The sequence below is a fragment of the Pristiophorus japonicus genome, chromosome 5 (genome assembly GCF_044704955.1).
Source record: "Pristiophorus japonicus isolate sPriJap1 chromosome 5, sPriJap1.hap1, whole genome shotgun sequence".
NCBI lineage: Eukaryota > Metazoa > Chordata > Chondrichthyes > Pristiophoridae > Pristiophorus > Pristiophorus japonicus.
In genome coordinates this window covers 162,333,859-162,353,827 of record NC_091981.1, presented here as the reverse complement: position 1 = coordinate 162,353,827, position 19,969 = coordinate 162,333,859, and the positions used below count along the sequence as shown (strand labels likewise).

The 19,969-nt window shown below is 45.4% G+C and overlaps 1 protein-coding gene across 3 annotated transcripts in view; it reads left to right on the top strand.

The window, feature by feature from the left end:
- LOC139264492 (electrogenic aspartate/glutamate antiporter SLC25A13, mitochondrial) overlaps positions 1–19,969 on the top strand; it is a 343,232-nt gene that overhangs the window by 84,565 nt on the left and 238,698 nt on the right. For all 3 annotated transcript variants that reach the window (XR_011593353.1, XM_070881056.1, XM_070881055.1), the window contains exon 3: positions 1,125–1,267. Coding sequence is in view for 2 of the 3 variants with exons in the window: in XM_070881056.1 (XP_070737157.1) it covers positions 1,125–1,267 (143 nt within the window). In the remaining variant the exon portion in view is untranslated. The remainder of the gene's footprint in view (positions 1–1,124; positions 1,268–19,969) is intronic.

Sequence of the window (19,969 nt, the reverse complement as noted above, 5' to 3'; positions counted from 1 at the left end):
TTATAATTTTAATTTATTTAATTTTGATATGCAAATTCACGCTTCCTGGACTGACAGGCCTCACAAAAAGTCGTCTTTTGTGTGGATAGGGCATTAAGATCCATGGCCGTTATGACCCATAGCCATACTAAATAAGTGCCCTGACATTGTCCAGGTAAACCTGATTTTAAGTGGGTTATAAAAAAACAGAGACAGTCAAAGAACACAATTTGGAAATGTGACCTTCACATCATACACAGTACAGATAAAAGGGCTCAACTATAATTATAGACCTTATAGTTTTAATAAAATCCTTTCACTTGTACCATGAATGCTGGGATAGCTGTGCTTCCAAACATCATTTGTTCTTTCTCTGACTGCAGTGCAAAAGAAAGTAAAACGTGCTGATTAAATATTATTACTGGTCAAAAAACTTCGAAAAGAAAGGAAGAACACATAAAATTTACTATTATACTACATCTATTGATGTGATATCAATTAATTTTCCACATGCAGTGATAGACGAGTAGGCTTTCATTGAGCACTTGTGTTGCTTTGGAAACAGAACTTTGCAAAAATCTTAGTGTAATGGTATGTGCTTCTTACTCAAAAGACAAAATGTTATAACTGTACCTTTCTGTACAGCTTTTGCACAGATTTTTGTGAGCTCATTTTTAAATGTTCATCAGTACTTCATTTTTTAAGAAAACCTTTTGCTGGTTGATTTTTTTTTCCAGTTTTGGTTTTTCATTTTAACTTTGATTTGGTTTCTCAAGGCTGAAAATACACGGGTATGAGATCGTGGTATAAGTGCTGGGATCCGCCAAGCCGGAACTCTTGTCATCTCCTATACCAGAGTATGCAAAATTAGGGAGAGCTTCCCAATTTAAAATTTCTGGTGGGTGCCCGCCATAGCAGGAAGCGTGCAAGTGTAAGTGTCTAACAGTAGTTTCTCAGTGGAGAAGTTGTTTAGAGGAAAGTGACAGCTTTGTGTAATATTAATTCACTATTGTGAAAAATGAGTAAGGTTCTGATCTAAAAACAGCGTCAGGAAGTTTTAGTAATGAGACTGTTTTTGAGGGTTACTGAGGCCTTTTGACCTACACTGTCATGCACACTGATGAAACAATGCTTGTACCTTGCAGTATGCAACTGTTGAGAAGGATGGAGAGCGCTACATGTCGCCTGAAGACTTTGTCAGAAGATTTTTGAATTTACGTAATGGAATGGAAAACCATCCCGAGACAGTGAAGTTGCTTGCAGGTGCAGTGAATCAATCAAAAACAGGGTAAGTTTATTGTTACGGGAAAATACTCACCACAGTGCTCCACTTTATATGCATTGATAAGTTCATCCCAATCTTGCAGACCATTTGTGAAAAAAACCATAGAAGTTTGCAGCACAGAACCGATCATGCTTTTTGCTAGAGCACTCGAAAACTAATCTCATCTCTATAGCCTAGTACCTTTCTCTGATTAAAATATTCATTCATTTCTCCTGCAAAAGATGCCATTGTCTCTGCTACAACTCTTTGTGGCAATGCATTTCATACTCCCAGAAAATGCTGGAAATACTCAGCAGATCAGGCAGCATCTGTGGAGCGAGAAACCGAGTTAATGTTTCAGGTTGATGACCCTTTGTCAGAACTGGAAAAAGTTAAGAGATGTAACAGACTTTTAAGCAAGTGGAGAGGCAGGGAAAGGGAGAGGGTGGAAGGCAGAAGAGATTAAGAGACAAAAGGGTTGATGGTGCACGTCAAAAAGAGATCGTAAGGGGACAAGTTAAGAAACAAAAGATGAGCCTAGATAGGGTGTAAATGGAGATGGCAGAGTCATCAACAGCTGCCATGGAAAAGAGAAAAAAACAGAAAAAAAGTAAAAAAAAATAGGAGCAAAGGTTATGGTTTGAAATTGTTGAACTCGATGTTGAGTCCAGAATGTAAAGGACCTAAATGAAAGATGAGGTGCTGTTCCTCGAGCTTGCATTGAGCTTCATTGGAACAGTGTAAGAGGCCAAGGACGGAGAGACCAGAGTGGAATTTGCCAACCAGGAGATAATAGTCTTTCCCTGTTCATACTATCAAAAATCTATAATGTGTTTTTAAAACGTCATAGTAAATCTCTTGGCCTTCACTGCTCTAGTGGAAATAGTTCCAGGACCTCCAGCCTCCTCTTCATTCTGGTGAATTTTTTCTGTACACTCTCTCTGGTCTTCATGTCTTTTCTATAATGAAGTACCAAAAACTGCACACTGTGGCCTAACCAAGTTTCATACAAATTTATCATTGCGCTTGTATACAATTCCTCCATTTATAAAGTTGAAAATTATTTTGGCCGTTTTTAGGAATTTATTTACCAACATTTACACTTTCAGGGAATTATGTATTTCAACCACGAGATCATTTTGTTCATCCAGAATCTTCAGCATATTTCCATTAAGTGTATACTCCCATTCCTTGTTTTTCCTCACCTTATACTTGTTCCTAAATTGCATTAGCCACCTGTATGTCCATTCTGCTAATTTGTCTGTCGTCTTGATACCTTTTATAGTTCTTCTCACCGTTGTTGTGTTGTCAGCAAATTTCAAGATTATGCCAAGTGCAAATCATCTATATATACTGATAACAAGTGTACCTAGCGCTGACCCCTGAAGAACACCATATCCAACCCACGCAGCATTCATTTGCTCTAATTCCTTTGTTTCATAAAAACATAGAAATTAGGTGCAGGAGTAGGCCATTCAGCCCTTCGAGCCTGCACCACCATTCAATAAGATCATGGCTGATCATTCAACCTCAGTACACCTTTCCTGCTTTCTCTCCATACCCCTTGATCTTGATAAGTTCTTACTATACAGTATAAATGCACACGAGGCCCATACTTGAGAGAAGGTCACTCTGACCAGTTACCTTTATTACCAAGACCTCAAGTGATGAAGGTGGGTGGAGCTTCCCCTTTTATACCTGAAAGTCCAGGTTAGGAGTGTCTTCCACAAGTTCACCCCCTTGTGGTCAATGTTCTCAAGGTGTACAACTTAGGTCAACTTATACATGGATACAATGATAGTTGAATACATGACATCACCTCCCCCAAAGTCTTATTGGGATCACAGGTTAAGTCTCTCTGGTCGTTTATGCTCCCTTGTAGCGTGCCTGAGTTTGGGCTCCGGTTGTTGGGCGCTGGCCTGAGTCTCTGCTGTTTGCGGTGCCTCAGGCCTGTCCAGACTGCCCACAGTGACTGGGCGCTCCTCCACTTGGTTCCGGTGTTCGGTCACCTGTGGTAGAGTAAACTCTACGTCGTGTTCGTCCTCTGCTTCTTCTATGGGGTTGCTGAACCTCCTTTTAGTTTGATCCACGTGTTTGTGGCAGATTTGTCCATTGATGAGTTTAACTACCAAAACCCTATTCCCCTCTTTGGCAATCACAGTGCCTGCAAGCCATTTGGGCCCTGCAGCGTAATTAAGGACAAAAACAGGGTCATTGGCATCAATACATCGTGCCCTCGCATTCCTATCATGGTAGTCACATTGTGACTGACGCCTGCTCTCAACAATTTCTTTCATAGTAGGGATAACCTGGTTTTGAGCGTCCTTTTCATTAGCAGCTCTGCGGGTGGAACCCCTGTGAGCGAGTGTGGTTGGGATCTATTGGCCAACAGGTGGCATGATAAGCAGCTTTGTAGGGAACCCCCTTGGATTCTGAGCATCCCCTGTTTGATTATCTGCACTGCTCGTTCCGCCTAGCCGTTTGAGGCCGGCTTGAACGGTGCCGTTCTAACATGGTTGATTCAATTGCCTGCCATGAAGTCCTGGAATTCAGTGCTTGTGAAGCACGGGCCATTGTCGCTGACCAAGACATCCGGTAGACCATGGGCGGCGAACATTTCCCATAGACTTTCTACCGTGGCAGAGGATGTGCTTGAATTTAAAATGGCAGACTCAATCCATTTGGAGTAGGCGTCTACTACAACCAAAAACATTTTTCCCATGAAAGGACTTGCGTAGTCCACATGGATGCGTGACCATGGCTTGGCGGGCCAGGACCAGGGGCTAAGGGGGGCTTCCCTGGGTGCTTTGTTCAGCTGAGCACATGTGTTGCACCTGCGAACACAAAGTTCCAGGTCTACATCTATCCCTGGCCACCAAACGTGTGACCTGGCAATTGCCTTCATCATGACAATGCCCAGGTGCTCATTGTGAAGTTCTCTGATAAACACCTCCCTGCCCATCTGGGGCATGACTACTCGGTTTCCCCACAGTAGGCAATCGGCCTAAATCGAGAGTTCATCCTTGCGCCTATGAAAAGGTTTAAATCCCTCAGGGCATGCCCCGTACGTGGCTGCCCAGTCCCCATTCAGGACACATTTCTTAACTAAAGACAGTAGTGGGTCTTTATTTGTCCAGACTTTAATCTGACAGGCTGTCACAGGTGAGCCTTTGCTTTCGAAAGCTTCAACAGCCATGACCATCTCAGCATCATGCTCAGTTGCCCCCTCAGTGGTGGCTAGTGGGAGCCTGCTGAGTGCATCGGCGCAGTTTTCAGTGCCTGGTCTGTGCCGAATTGTGTAGTCATAGGCGGCTAACGTAAGTGCCCACCTCTGTATGCGGGCCGACGCATTCGCATTTATGGCCTTGTTGTCGGCCAAAAGGGACGTTAGGGGTTTGTAATCTGTCTCCAGCTCAAATTTCCTGCCAAACAGGTACTGGTGCATTTTTTTTACTGCATTTCCACATGCTAGCGCTTTCTTTTCTACCATCCCGTAGCCCCTTTCTGCCTGGGACAGACTTCTGGAGGCATAAGCTACCGGCTGTAACTGACCATTGGCATTAACATGCTGTAACACACACCCGACCCCATAGGACGACGCATCACACATTAACTTAAGTTTCTTACACGGGTCATATAAAGTTAACAGTTTGTTAGAGCACGCAATTTGTTATGCTCCATCAAAAGCCCTTTCCTGGCTGTCCCGCCAGACCCAATCACAACCTTTGTGTAGGAGCACGTGCAGCGGCTCTAACAACGTGCTCAATTTGGGAAGAAAGTTACCAAAATAGTTCAGGAGCCCCACGAACGAACGCAGCTCCGTCGTGTTACGGGGTCAAGGTGCTCTCTGGATTGCTTCCGTTTTGGATGCAGTAGGTCTGATCCCGTCTGCTGCTACCCTCCTCCCCAGGAATTCTACTTCTGGAGCTAAGAAGACGCACTTTGCCTTTTTCAGTCGCAGCCCTACCCGGTCCAGTCTGCGTAGCACCTCCTCCAGGTTGTGGAGGTGTTCTTCAGTATCACGATCCGTGATGAGGATGTCGTCTTGAAAAACCACCGTCCTTGGAATCGACTTGAGGAGGCTTTCCATATTTCGCTGAAAGATCGCGGCGGCCGAACGAATCCCGAATGGATATCTGTTATACTCAAACAACCCCTTGTGTGTCGTGATGGTGGTCAGTCACTTGCCAGCTCCTGGGTCATGTAAGCTGAGGTCAGGTCCAATTTTGAAAAATGTTTGCCACCGGATAGCGTCGCAAAGAGGTCCTCCGCTCTCGGTAGCGGGTACTGGTCTTGGAGTGACACCCGATTGATGGTGGCCTTGTAATCGCCACATATCCTGACCGGCCCATCCGCCTTGAGCACCGGCACGATCGGGCTCGCCCAGTCACTGAATTCGACTGGCGTGATGATGCCTTCCCTCAGCAGGCGGTCCAATTCGCATTTTATCATTTCCCGCATCACGTACGGCACCGCTCTGGCCTTGTGGTGTACTGGCCTGGCATCCGGGTTTATGTGAATCACTACCTTGGCCCCCATGAAAGTGCCGATGCCGGGTTGAAATAATGAGTTAAATTTGTCCAGGACCTGTGAGCATGATACTCGCTCCACAGAAGAAATTGCATTGACATCGCCCCATTTCCAGTTCATGGCGGCAAGCCAACTGCTCCCCAGTAGTGCGGGACTGTCCCCCGGGACAATCCAAAGTGGCAACCTGTTCTCTGAATCTTTGTGGGTCACGACTACCGTGGCGCTGCCTAGCACCGGAATGATCTCCTTTGTATATGTCCGTAGCTGTGCGGCAATCGGCAATAATTTTGGCCTCCTGGCCTTGGACACCCACAACCTTTCGAACTGTTTGATACTCATCAGGCACTGGCTGGCCCCCGTTTCTAGCTCCATTAATACTGGGATGCTATTGTGGAGCACTTTCATCATTATCGGTGTCGTCCTGGTGTATGAACGGTATCTGTGCTCCACATGAACTCGCTGAACTTCAGCTACCAGCAATTTCGCCCAGTATTCATTTGGCCTCGTAGGGCTTACATCGGGCCCGTCCTCCTCGTACATCAACCTGGCTGCAGGCTTTCTGCACATTCGCGCCAAGTGACCGCTGACGTTGCAGTTTCTGCAGGTATATTGCTGATATCTGCGAGCTCTGGCTGGGTGTTTGCCTCCACACCTCCAGCATGAGCTGGAGGCCCCGTTGTTGGAAACAAAAGGTCCATTATCAGACAATCGTCTCTGACTGTCTCTGTGACTGTCCTTAAGCGCACCATTAACAGGTGTTGATGGCCCCATTATTGGCCGCATTGTCCATTGCGATGGCATGAATCGCCGTTCAGCTAGCCATTGTCTCTGATCAATTCCTCCTTTGGGTTCGACTACATGCTGGGGCATGTCCGATTGCCCTTGTCTGCCGAGAGAACTGTGTGCCGCATTAACAATGTTGACTCCCTGGTCGTTTGCCGCATTTGAGCTAAGATTTTTGTCATACATCATTCTGGTCTCTTCCTCCCCTGAGATAAATGTCTGGGCTTTCAGAGCCGCCGCTTCCAAGGTCAAGTCTTTGGTCTTGATCAGTTTCCTGAAAACCCCAGCGTGCCCGAAGCCCGCAACAAAAAAAGTTTCGCAGCATCTCCGCTCTGCATGGATCTGTGAACTTACATAGGCTCGCCAGTCGCCGGAGATCTGCCATGAAGTCAGGAACGCCTTGCCCTTCTCGCCGTCGGTGCGTGTAAAACCGGTGTCTCGCCATGTGCATGCTGCTCGACGGTTAAAGGTGTTCCCCGATCAACTTGCTGAGCTCTTCGAACGTCTTGTCCGCCGGCTTCTCTGGCGCTAGAAGGTCCTTCATCAGGGAGTACGTTCTGAATCCGCAAACCGTCAGGAGATGAGCCCTGTGTTTGTCGGCCGAATCCTGTCCCAACCATTCCTTAGTGACAAAACTTTGCTGTAGTCTCTCAATAAAGTCGTCCCAATCATCACCAACACAGTTACCTCTCTTCTGTGCTGTTAGTGGCCATGCTTGCGTGGTTTAAATCCCAGTTTCTCATCACCAATAATAAGTCCTTACTATACAGTATAAATGCACACGAGGCCCATACTTGAGAGGAGGTTACTTTATTACCAAGACCTCGTGATGAAGGTGGGTGGAGCTTCCCCTTTTATACCTGAAAGTCCAGGTTAGGAGTGTCTCCCACAAGTTCGCCCCTTGTGGTCAATGTTCTCAAGGTGTACAACTTAGGTCAGCTTATACATGGGTTACAATGATAGTTGAATACATGACAGATCTTTTAGCCGTAAGGGTCATATCTAACTCCCTTTTGAATATATCTAACGAACTGGCCTCAACAACTTTCTGCAGTAGAGAATTCCACAGGTTAACAACTGTATGAGTGAAGAAATTTCTCCTCATCTTGGTCCTAAATGGCTCACCCCTTATCTTTAGACTGTGACGCCTGGTTCTGGAGTTCCCCAGCATCGAGAACATTCTTCCTGCCTCTAACCTGTCCAGTGCCGTCAGAATTTTATATGTTTCTGAGATTCCCCTCTCATTCTTCTAAACTCCAGTGAATACAAGCCCAGTCGATCCAGTCTCTCCTCATATGTCAGTCTTGCCATCCCAGGAGTCAGTCTGGTGAACCTTCGCTGCACTCCCTCAATAGCAAGAACGTCCTTCCTCCGATTAGGAGACCAAAACTGAACACAATATTCCAGGTGTGGCCTCACCAAGGCCCTGTACAACTGCAGTAAGACCTCCCTGCTCCAATACTCAAATCCTCTAGCTATGAAGGCCAACATGTCATTTGCCTTCTTCACCGCCTGCTGTACCTGCTTGCCAACTTTCAATGACTGATGTACCATGACAGCCAGGTCTCGTTGCACCTCCCCTTTTCCTAATCTGTCACCATTCAGACAATATTCTGCCATCGTGTTTTTGCCACCAAAGTGGATAACCTCACATTTATCCACATTATACTGCATTTGCCATGCATTTGCCCACTCACCTAACCTGTCCAAGCCACCATGCAGCCTCTTAGCATCCTCCTCACAGCTCACATCACCACCCAGCTTAGTGTCATCTGCAAACTTGGAGATATTACATTCAATTCCTTCATCCAAATCATTGATGTATGTTGCAAATAGCTGGGGTCCCAGCACTGAAACCTGGGGCACCCCAATAGTCACTGCCTGCCATTCTGAAAAGGACCCATTTATTCTGATTCTCAACTTCCTGTCTGCCAATCAGCTCTCTATCCACATTAATACATTACCCCCAATACCATGTGCGTTAATTTTGCACACTAATCTCTTGTGTGGGACCTTGTCAAAAGCCATTTGAAAGTCCAAATACACCACATCCACAGGTTCTCCCTTGTCCACTCTACTAGTTACATCCTCAAAAAATTCTAGAAGATTTGTTAAGCATGATTTCCCTTTCATAAATCCATGCTGACTTGGACCGATCCTGTCACTGCTTTCCAAATGCTCTGCTATTTCATCTTTAATAATTGATTTCAACATTTTCCCCACCACCGATGTCAGGCTAACCGGTCTATAATTTCCTGTTCTCTCCTTTTTTAAAAACTGGTGTTACATTAGCGACCCTCCAATCCATAGGAACTGATCCAGAGTCAAAAGAATGTTGGAAAATGATCACTAATGCATCCACTATATCTAGGGCCACTTCCTTAAGTACTCTGGGATGCAGCCTATTAGGCCCTGGGGATTTATCTGCCTTCAATCCCATCAATTTCCCGAAAAAAATTTCCTGACTAATCAGGATTCCTTTCAGTTCCTCCTTCTCACTGCACCCTCAGACCTCTAGAATTTCCGGAAGGTTATTTGTGACTTCCTTCGTGAAGACAGAACCAAAGTATTTGTTCAATTGGTCTGCTATTTCTTTGTTCCCCATTATAAATTCACCTGATTCTGACTGCAAGGGACCTACGTTTGTCTTCACTAATCTTTTTCTCCACGTATCTATAGAAGCTTTTGCAGTCAGTTTTTTGTGTTCCCTGCAAGCTTCCTGTCATATATTCTATTTTCCCCCTCCTAATTAAACCCTTTGTCCTCCTCTGCTATATTCTAAATTTCTCCCAGTCGTCAGGTTTGCTGCTTTTTCTGGCCAATTTATATGCCTCTTCCTTGGATTTAACACTATCCCTAATTTCCCTTGTTAGTCACGGTTGAGCCACCTTCCCAGTTTTATTTTTATTCCAGACAGGGATGTACAATTGTTGAAGTTCATCCATGTGATTTATAAATGTCTGTCATTGCCTATCCACTGTCAACCCTTAAGTATCATTTGCCAGTCTATCCTAGCCAATTCACGTCTCATACCATCGAAGTTACCTTTCCTTAAGTTCATGACCCTAGTCTCTGAATTAACTGTGTCACTCTTCATCTTAAAGAATTCTACCATATTGTGGTCACTCTTCCCCAAGGGGCCTCGCACAACAAGATTGCTAATTAGTCCTCTCTCATTGCACAACACCCTGTCTAGGCTGGCCAGCTCTCTAGTTGGTTCCTCGACATATTGGTCTAGAATACCATCCCTTATACACTCCAGGAAATCCTCCTCCACCGTATTGCTATCAGTTTGGTTAGCCCAATCTATATGTAGATTAAAGCCACCCATGATAACTGCTGTACCTTTATTGCACGCATCCCTAATTTCTTGTTTGATGCCATCCCCAACCTCACTACTACTGTTTGGTGGTCTGTACACAACTCCCACTAGCATTTTCTGCCCTTTGGTTTTCCGCAGCTCTACGCATACAGATTCCACATCAACCAAGCTAATGTCCTTCCTTACTATTGCGTTAATTTCTTCTTTAACGAGCAACACTACCCCACCTCCTTTTCCTTTCTGTCTATCTTTCCTGAATGTTGAATACCCCTGGATGTTGAGTTCCCAGCCTTGATCACCCTGGAGCCATGTCTCCGTAATCCCAATTATATCATATTTGTTAATAGTTGCCTGCATAGTTTATTCGTCTATCTCATTACGAATACTCCTTGCATTGAGACACAGAGCCTTCAGGCTTGTCTTTTGAACACTTTTTAACACTCTTTGTCCCTTTAGAATTATGCTGTAATGTGGCCCTTTTTGATTTTTGCCTTGGATTTCTCAGCCCTCCACTTTTATTTTTCTCCTTTCTATCTTTTGCTTCTGCTCCCATTTTACTTCCCACTGTCTCCCTGCATAGATTCCCATCCCCCTGCTATATTAGTTTAACCCCTCCCCAACAGCATTAGCAAACACTACCCCGAGGACATCAGTTCCGGTCCTGCCTAGGTGCAGATCGTCCATTTTGTACTGGTCCCATCTCTCCCAGAACCGGTTCCAATGTCCCAGAAATTTGAATCCCTCCCTCTTGCACCATTCCTCAAGCCACGTATTCATCGTAACTATCCTGCTATTTCTACTCTGACTAGCACGTGGCACTGGTAGCAATCCTGAGATTACTACCTTTGAGGTCCTACTTTTTAATTTAACTCCTCGCTCCCTAAATTCAGCTTGTAGGACCTCATTTTGTTGGTACTTATATGCACCCCGACAACTGGCTGTTCACCCTCCCCCTCCAGAATGTCCTGCAGCCGCTCCGAGACATCCTTGACGCTGCACCAGGGAGGCAACATACCATCCTGGAGTCTCGGTTGCGACTGCAGAAATGCCTAGCTATTCCTCTTACAATAGAATCCCCTACCACTATAGCTCTCCCACTCTTTTTCCTGCCCTCCTGTGCAGCAGAGCCACCCACGGTGCCATGAACTTGGCGGCTGCTGCTGCCTACCCCTGATGAGCCATCTCCCCCAACAGTACCCAAAACGGTGTATCTGTTTTGGAGGGAGATGACCACAGGGGACTCCTGCACTGCCTTCTTATTCCTGCTCTGCTTGATGGTCACCCATTCCCTACCTGCCTTTGTAAGCTTTACTTGCTATGTGACCAACTCACTAAATGTGCTATTCACGACATCCTCAGCATCGCGGATGCTCCAGAGTGAATCCATGCGCAGCTCCAGTGCCGGAATGCGGTCTGTCACGAGCTGCAGCTGGATACACTTCCTGCACACATAGTCGTTGGGGACACTGGAAATGTCCCTGATTTCCCACATAGCATAGGAGGAGCATGACACGGGTCTGGGCTCTCCTGCCATGATTTACCCCTTAAATTAATTTAATTTGGCAACAATGCTAAGGAAAAGAAAAAGAAAAACTACTCACCAATCACTTACCCCCTTGGCTGTGATGACATGCTTCAATTTCTTTTTACTTTTTTGCCTTTTCTCCCTGCTGCAGCTGCACCAGCTGGCTTCTCCTCGACGCTGCCGCACCTCCAACTGCTGGGCCTTTTATGGGCCTTCCCTCGACTCACCGCTCATCCTCGACGCTGCTGCTCCTCCGACTGCTAGGCCTTTTATGGGCCCCCTGTCGACTCACCGCTCCTCCTCAACGCTGCCGCTCTTCCGACTGCTGGGCCTTTTATGGGCCTCTCCTCAACGCTGCCGCTCCTCCGACTGCTGGGCCTTTTATGGGCCTCTCCTCAACGCTGCCGCTCCTCCGACTGCTGGGCCTTTTATGGGCCTCCCCTCGACTCACCGCTCCTCTTCAACACTGTCCTTTCCATCAACCTATTGTCTGATTTATGCTGTTACCTTTTCTGTTATTTTATATGCCTGCATTTTTCTATGAGCATCTGTGAGACATTTTTTCAAACACCTGAAAATTGATACACACTACATCTATTACATGCCTTTTTAATCTATTCCCATAATTCATCTCAGCCAAAAAAATTGCATTTATCAAACACAGCTTGCCTTTAACAAATCTGTGATGGCTGTCCTTGGTGAACCCATGCATTTCTAAATTCTCACTAATTTTATCTTGAATTATGGATTCTAAGAGTTTGCTCACAATTTACATTAGACAAGCTAGTCTATAGTTAGCGTTTTATCCTATTCTCCCTTTGTTACCAAAGGTGTTACATTGGAAACTCTTTAATTTTAATAACTTCACACTTTCAAAAGTTTGGTGTGTGAATGTTGACAGTTTTCTAGTGATGTCTGAACAGTTGATTGAAAAATAGTTATCCAAAGAAACAGAGCAAAGCAGTAAAATCATATTTATAGGTTTTGAAATGTTTGTGGGTAACAATACAGAGGAAATTATTTTCAAGAAGATATGTCTTCAAATATTAGCAATCTGTTTGATATTGGCACTCTTGTACTTGGTTCTGTAGTCACACCAGTGGCAGGCATAACTGTGTGGCTGTGTCTCCACATTTGAAAGGAGCTTTTGGATTTGGTCGGTACTTCAACCATTTCAGCACAACAACTTATTGGGCCCAAGTTTCGGCTGGAGTTGCTCCTGTTTTTTTGGAGCAACTAGTTTAGTTTGGAGTATCTTAGAAATTGCAATTCTCGGCATTTAGTTTGCTCCAGTTCTAGTGAGTTAGTTTAGTTTCGTTTTAGTTTTTTTTTCAAAAAGGGACGTTACCAGCCACTTACGCCTGTTTTGCAAGTTTAGGCAGCGAAAAGTTACTCCAAACTAACTTAGAAGTGTCGGCTCAGAAAAACCTCACGTACACTTTAGAAATTAGGTGCGGGTAGCCAGAGATGGGGGGTAAGGGAAGTTAGGGGATTTTCACATTAAACACTTCACTTTTACCAATAAAGAGCCATCATTAATAATAAATGATAAATAAATCAGTAAATAAAAAATTAAATTTTCCTGCCTCTCCATCGAAGCAGCGGCAGCAGGCACCGAGCTGCGATCTTTCAGCCGTTTGGCCAGGGAATAGAGGTGGCCTGAAAAATACCAGGTGGGCGACATCCAAAGAACCCGTCGATAGAGCAGAGCTCCAGCACGCAGGCAACAAACCAAGGTGCGATCGTTCGGCCAGGGGTTAAGGGCGGCCTGAAAAACAGCGGGAGGGTGGGCGATGTCCACAGAGCCCGTCCATAGAGCAGGGCCCCAGCACGCAGGCATCAAACCGAGCTGTGATCTTTCGGCCAGGGGACAGGGGAGGCCTGAAAAACACCAGGTGGGAGAGCCAGACAGCCAGCCAGCGCGCACCTTTTGAAAGTTTAAGTTTTACTTCAAGTATGGGTGCTGCATTATCAACGCCATGGATTATGCAATGGTTCTCCATCAATTCGTTACATAGGAGAGAATTGATTAGAGCTCACCGCACCAGGAACGTCATAGCCCGTAGGCTGATGGGCATGAGGCCTTACCCACCTCGGCAATATCGAGTTAGGCACTCGTACCTGGACATGAGTGGGGCTTATTCTGTCAAAAGGCTGCATTTCCGCAGAGAAATTGTCGTTGAGATCTGTGATATGCTGAGAGCAGATTGACAACCGAGAAACAGAACACCGACTGCCTTGTCTGTTGAAGTGAAGGTTACAGCTGCACTTTCCTTTTATGCCTCGGGATCATTTCAAATTACAACTGGAGATGTGTGCGCCATCTCTCAATGTGCAATACATGCCTGCGTTCACCAGGTGATGGCTGCACTGTATGCGTGGAGGAATGACTTCATCAAGTTCCCAATGATCGGTCAAGCAATGCATGACAGGGCTCTGTGGTTCTCAAAGATTGCTGGCTTCCCAAAGATACAGGGCTGCATTGATTGTACCCACATTGCTTTGCGAGCACCTGTGGAGGATGTCGAGCAGTTCAGGAATAGAAAAGGTTTCCGCTCCATTAATGTACAGCTCGTGTGACAACATGCAGCGCATCATGTCAGTCGCTGCAAGATACCCTGGCAGCACCCATGATGCATTCATCCTACGCGGCAGCGTTATATCTGACATTTTTGAGGAGCAGCCAGAGGGCAGAGCTGGCGACTGGGAGACAACTGGCTCATGACGCCCCGACGCATAACCCGGACGGAAGTTGACCATCAATACAACATGTCGCACATTGCGACACGCAGCATCATAGAGAGGATCATTGGCATCTTGAAACAGTGTTTCCGATGCCTGGACCATTCCGAAGGCCACTTGCAATACTCCCCTGAGATTGTAGGTCACTTCACTGTTGTGTGCTGCTTGCTGCATAGGAAGACGACGACCCACATGAGGTGAGAGTGCCTGATGATAGTAATTTGGAAGAGCAGGATGATGATGACGATCAGGAAAGCATCCAAGTGCCTGATGCAGGACCACAACGTCAGAGGAGGGCAGTCCATCGTGCTCCTTTAACGATTTGCCCATTCACTTAACCTATTTATATCCCTTTGCAGATTCTTTGTGTTCTCCTCACAACTTGCTTTTCCACCCATCTTTGTATCATCAGCAAATTTGGCTACAGTACACTCGGTACCTTCATCCAAGTCATTAATATAGATTGTAAATGGTTGAGGCCCCAGCACTGATCCCTTTGGCACCCCACTAGTTACACTTATCCAACCTGAAAATGACCCATTTATCCCGACTCTCTGTTTTCTGTTAGTTAGCCAAACCTCTATCCATGCTAATATATTACCCCCAACCCCATGAGCTCTTATCTTGTGCAGTAACCTCTTATGTGGCACCTTATTGAATACCTGCTGGAAATCCAAATACACTACATCTACTGGGTTCACCTTTATCCACCCTCCTTGTTACATCCTCAAAGGACTTTAGCAAATTTGTCAAACAAGATTTCCCTTTCATAAAACCTTGCTGACTCTGCTTGATTGTTTTATAATTTTCTAAATGTCCTGCTACTGCTTCCTTAATAAAGGACTCCAGCATTTTCCCAATGACAGATTTTAAGCTAACTGGTCTATAGTTTCCTGCTTTCTGTCTCCCTCCTTTCTTGAATAGGGGCGTTACATTTACAGTTTTTCAACCCACTGGGACACCTCCAGAATCCAGAGAATTTTGGTAGATTACAACCAATGCATCCACTATCTCTGCAGCCACTTCTTTTAAGACCCTAGGATGCAGGCCATCGGATCCAGGGTCTTGTCCGCCTTTAGTCCCATTAGTTTGCCTAGTACTTTTTCTCTAGTGATATTGATTGTTTTAAGTTCCTCCCTCCCTGTAGCCCCTTGATTATCTATTATTATTGGGATGCTTTTAGTGTTTTTTTCTGTGAAGACCGACACAAAATATTTGTTCAAAGTCTCTGCCATTTCCTGGTTTCCCATTATTAATTCCCCAGTCTCATCCTCTAAGGGACCAACGTTTATTTTCGATACACTCTTCCTTTTCATATACCTTAGAAGCTCTTACTGTCTGTTTTAAAATTTCTTGCTAGTTTACTCTCTCAATCTATCTTCTCCCTCTTTATTATTTTTTTCATCATCCTTTGCTGGTTTCTAAAAAATTTCCCAATCCTCTGGCTACCAGTAAACTTTGCACCATTGTATGCCTTTGTTTCAATTTGATACCTTCCTTAACTTCCTTAGTTAGCCACTGGTGGTTCATCCTTCTCATAGAGTCTTTCTCACTGGAATATATCTTTGCTGAGAGTTATGAAATATGTCCTTAAAGGTCTGCCACTGCTTATCTACCGACTTACCCTTTAATCTATTTTCCCAGTCCGCTTTAGCTAACTCTGTCTTCATACCTTTGTAATTGCCTTTATTTAAGTTTAGGACACTAGATTAAGACCCAAGTTTCTCGCCCTCAAACTGAATTTGAAATTCTAACATGCTATGATCACTCTTTCCCAAGAGGATCCTTTACTATGAGATCATTAATTAATCCTATCTCATTACACATTACCAGATCTAAAATGGCCTGCTCTCTGGTTGGTTCCACAATGTGTTGTTCTAAGAAATCATCCTGAATACACTCTATGTACTCTTCCTCAAGGCTACCTTTGCCAATTTGATTTGTCCAATCTATATGAAGATTAAAATTGCCCATGATTATTGCAGTACCTTTCCTACAAGCCTCCATTATTTCTTGATTTATACTCCATCCTACAGCGTAGCTACTGTTAGATGCCAAAGGACTATTCCCACCAGTGACTTATTTCCTTTACTATTTCTTATCTCCATCCAAACTGATTCTAGATCTTGATCTTCTGAGGCAATATCATTTCTCACTACTGCACTGATCTCATCCTTTATTAACAGTGGTACGCCATTTTCTTTTCCTTTCTGCCTATCCTTCCGAAATGTCAAATAGCCCTGAATATTCAATTTTCAGCTTTGGTCACCTTGTAACTACGTCTCTATACTGGCTATCAGATCATACCAATGTATTTCTATTTGTGTCGTCAACTCATCTGTCTTGTTACGAATGCTGCATGCAGTCAGAGAAAGAGCCTTTAATTTTGTGTTTTTACTATGTTTTCCCTACTCTTGACTGGTGCACTCATATGTTTGTACGCTCTGTCCCCTTATCCGAATGGTGACAAATCAGTAAAAGAGGAGGTGCAACGAGACCCGAGTGTCATGGTACATCGGACATTGAAGTTACAGCAGACAGTTAAGAAAGCAAATGGCATGTTGGCCTTCATAGCAAGAGGATTTGAGTATAGGAGCAGGAAGGTCTTGCTGCAGTTGTACAGGGCCTTGGTGAGATGATACCTTGAGTATTGTGTGCAGTTTTGGTCTCCTAATCTGAGGAAGGACATTCTTGCTATTGAGGGAGTGCAGCGAAGGTTCACCAGACTGATTCCCGGGATGGCAGGACTGACATATGAAGAAAGACTGGATCGACTAGGCTTATATTCACTGGAATTTAGAAGAATGAGGGGATCTAATAGAAGCATATAAAATTCTGACGGGATTGGACAAGTTAGATGCAGGAAAAATGTTCCCGATGTTGGGGAAGTCCAGAACCAGGGATCACAGTCTAAGGATAAGGGGTAAGCCATATAGGACTGAGATGAGGGGAAATTGTGAACCTATGGAATTCTCTACCACTTACGGCTAAAGGGATCAGGGGGTATGGAGAGAAGGCAGGAGTGGGGTGCTGATGTTGCATGATCAGCCATGATCATATTGAATGGTGGTGCAGGCTCAAAGGGCCGAATGGCCTACTTCTGCACCTATTTTCTATGTTTCATGTCACACTCTGGTTGGCATTACACCTATTGCTACCCTGCACTATTATTGCCTTTTCCTTTCTCTTTGACAGTTTAAATTTCCCCTCACCTCAACCGTCCCCCCCATTATTTAGTGTAAATCCCTATCTACAGCCTTAGATATTCGATTTGCCAGGACACTGGTCCCAACATGGTTATACTGTTGCGAAGAATATTTGTAAGCCTGAGGATTGGTAGAGTTTCAGAAACCAGCAAAGGATGACCAAAAAAATATAAAAAGAGAAAAAATAGACTGAGAGAAAACTAGCAAGAAATATAAAAAAGCTTGTAAGAGTTTCTACAAGTATGTAAAAAGGAAGAGAGTAGCAAGAGTAAACATTGGTCCCTTAGAGACTGAGGCAGGAGAAATTATTATGGGGAATAAGGAAATGTCAGAAATGTTAAACAAATATTTTGTATCTATCTTCACAGTAGAAGATACAAAAAGCATACTTAAAATGGTGAGGAACCAAGAGTCGAATGAGGGTGAGGAACTTAATGTAATCAATATAAGTAGAGAAAAAGTACTAGAGAAACTAATGGGACTAAAACTGACATATCCCCTGGACCTGATGGCCTGCATCCTAGGGTTCTAAAAGAGGTGGCTGCAGAGATAGTGGATGCATTGGTTTTGATCTTTCAAAATGCCCTAGATTCGAGAACGGTTCCAGCAGATTGGAAGGTAGCAAATGTAACACCGCTATTCAAGAAAGGAGGGAGAGAGAAAACAGGGAACTATAAGCTAGTTAGCCTGACATCAGTCATTGGGAAAATGCTGGAATCCATTGTTAAGGAAGTGGTATCAGGGCACTTATATAATCATATCATCATCATCATCATAGGCAGTCCCTCGGAGTTGAGGATGATTTGCTTCCACACTAAAAATGAGTTCCCCGGTGACTGAAGAGTCAAATGCGGGACCTATGATCTCTGTCACAGGTGGGGCAAATGGTGGTTGAAGGAACAGGTGGGTGGGATGTCGTGCATTCCTTCTGTCGACGCTTGGCTTCAGCTTGCTCTCTGCGAAGGGATTCGAGGTGTTCTGGGCCTTCCCGGATGCGTTTCCTCCACTTTGGGTGATCTTGGGCCAGGGCTTCCCAGGCGTCGGTGGGGATGTTACATTTTTTTCAAGGAGGTTTTGTGGGTGTCCTCGAAGCTTTTTCCTCTGCCCACCCGTGGCTCGCTTGCTGTGTCGGAGCTACGAGTAGAGCACTTGTTTTGGGAGTCTCGTGTCAGGCATGCGGACGATGTGGCTCGTCCAGCAGAGCTGATCGAACGTGGTCAATGCTTCAATGCTGGGGATGTTGGCCTGAGCAAGAACACTGACGATGGTGCACCTAGTCTCCCAATGGATTTGCAGGATCTTGCGGAGGCAGCGTTGGTGGTACTTCTCCAGAGTTTTGAGGTGCCTGCTGTACATAGTCCATGTCTCTGAGCCATATAGGAGGGCAGGTATTACCACTGCTCTGTAGACCATGAGCTTGGTGCCAGATTTGAGGTCCTGGTCTTCAAAAACTCTCTTCCTCAGGTGACCGAAGGCTGCACTGGCACACTGAAGGCAGTGTTGAACCTCGTTGTCGATATCTGCCCTTGTTGACAGTATGCTCCCGAGATATGGAAAATGGTCCATGTTGTCCAAGGCCTCGTCGTGGATTTTGATAACTGGGTCGCAGTGCTATTTGGCGAGGGCAGGTTGGTAAAGGACCTTTATCTTACGGATGTTTAGTGTAATGCCCATGCTCTCGTACGCCTCGGTGAAGGCGTTGACAGTGGCTTGCAGTTCGGCCTCCGAGTGTGCGCAGACGCAGGCGTCGTCTGTGTACTGTAGTTCAATGATGGAGGATGGGTCGACCTTGGATCTGGCCTGGAGGTTGGACAGATTCCCGTTTGTCCTGTAATTTAGCTCCACTCCAGCGGGGAGTTTGCTGAGCATTGCAGCAAGGAAGATTGAGAAGGGCGTTGGTGCGATGACACAGCCTTGCTTGACCCCGGTCCGAACGTGGAATGGGTCTGTGGTAGATCCGTTGGTCATGATCATGGCTTGCATGTCATCGTAGAGCAGGCTGAGAATGGTGACAAACTTTTGAGGACAGCCGAATCTGAGGAGGACGCTCCATAATCCCTCACAGTTGACGGTGTCGAAGGCTTTTATGAAGTCGAAGGCGGCCATGTACAATGGTTGGTGCTGTTCCCTACATTTCTCTCATATCTGCCGCGCGGTGAAGATCATGTCCATTGTGCCCCTTTGTGGGTGGAATCCGCATTGCGACTCTGGGAGGAGTTCTTCAACCACAGTAAGAAGGCGATTCATGAGGATTTTTGCGATGACTTTCCCGGTGGTGGACTGCAGGAGATTCCTCTGTAGTTAACCACAGTCAGGCGTGTCACCTTTCTTGAAGATGGTCACGATTATAGCGTCTCTGAGATCTCCTGGCATGATCTCCTCCTTCCAGATAAGAGAGATGAGGTCATGGATCTGCGCCAGTAGTGTTCCGTCATGTTTTAGTCCATCGGCGGGGATTCCATTTGGTCCTGATGACTTGTTCTTCAGTTCTCAGATGACCTTTTCCACTTCACACAGGGCTGGGGTTATGCTGAGATGGTGGCGGGGTGGCATGCTGTGGGATGGAGTCGAGGACACTCACGTTGAAGACAGAGTCTCGGTTGAGGAGGTCCTCGAAG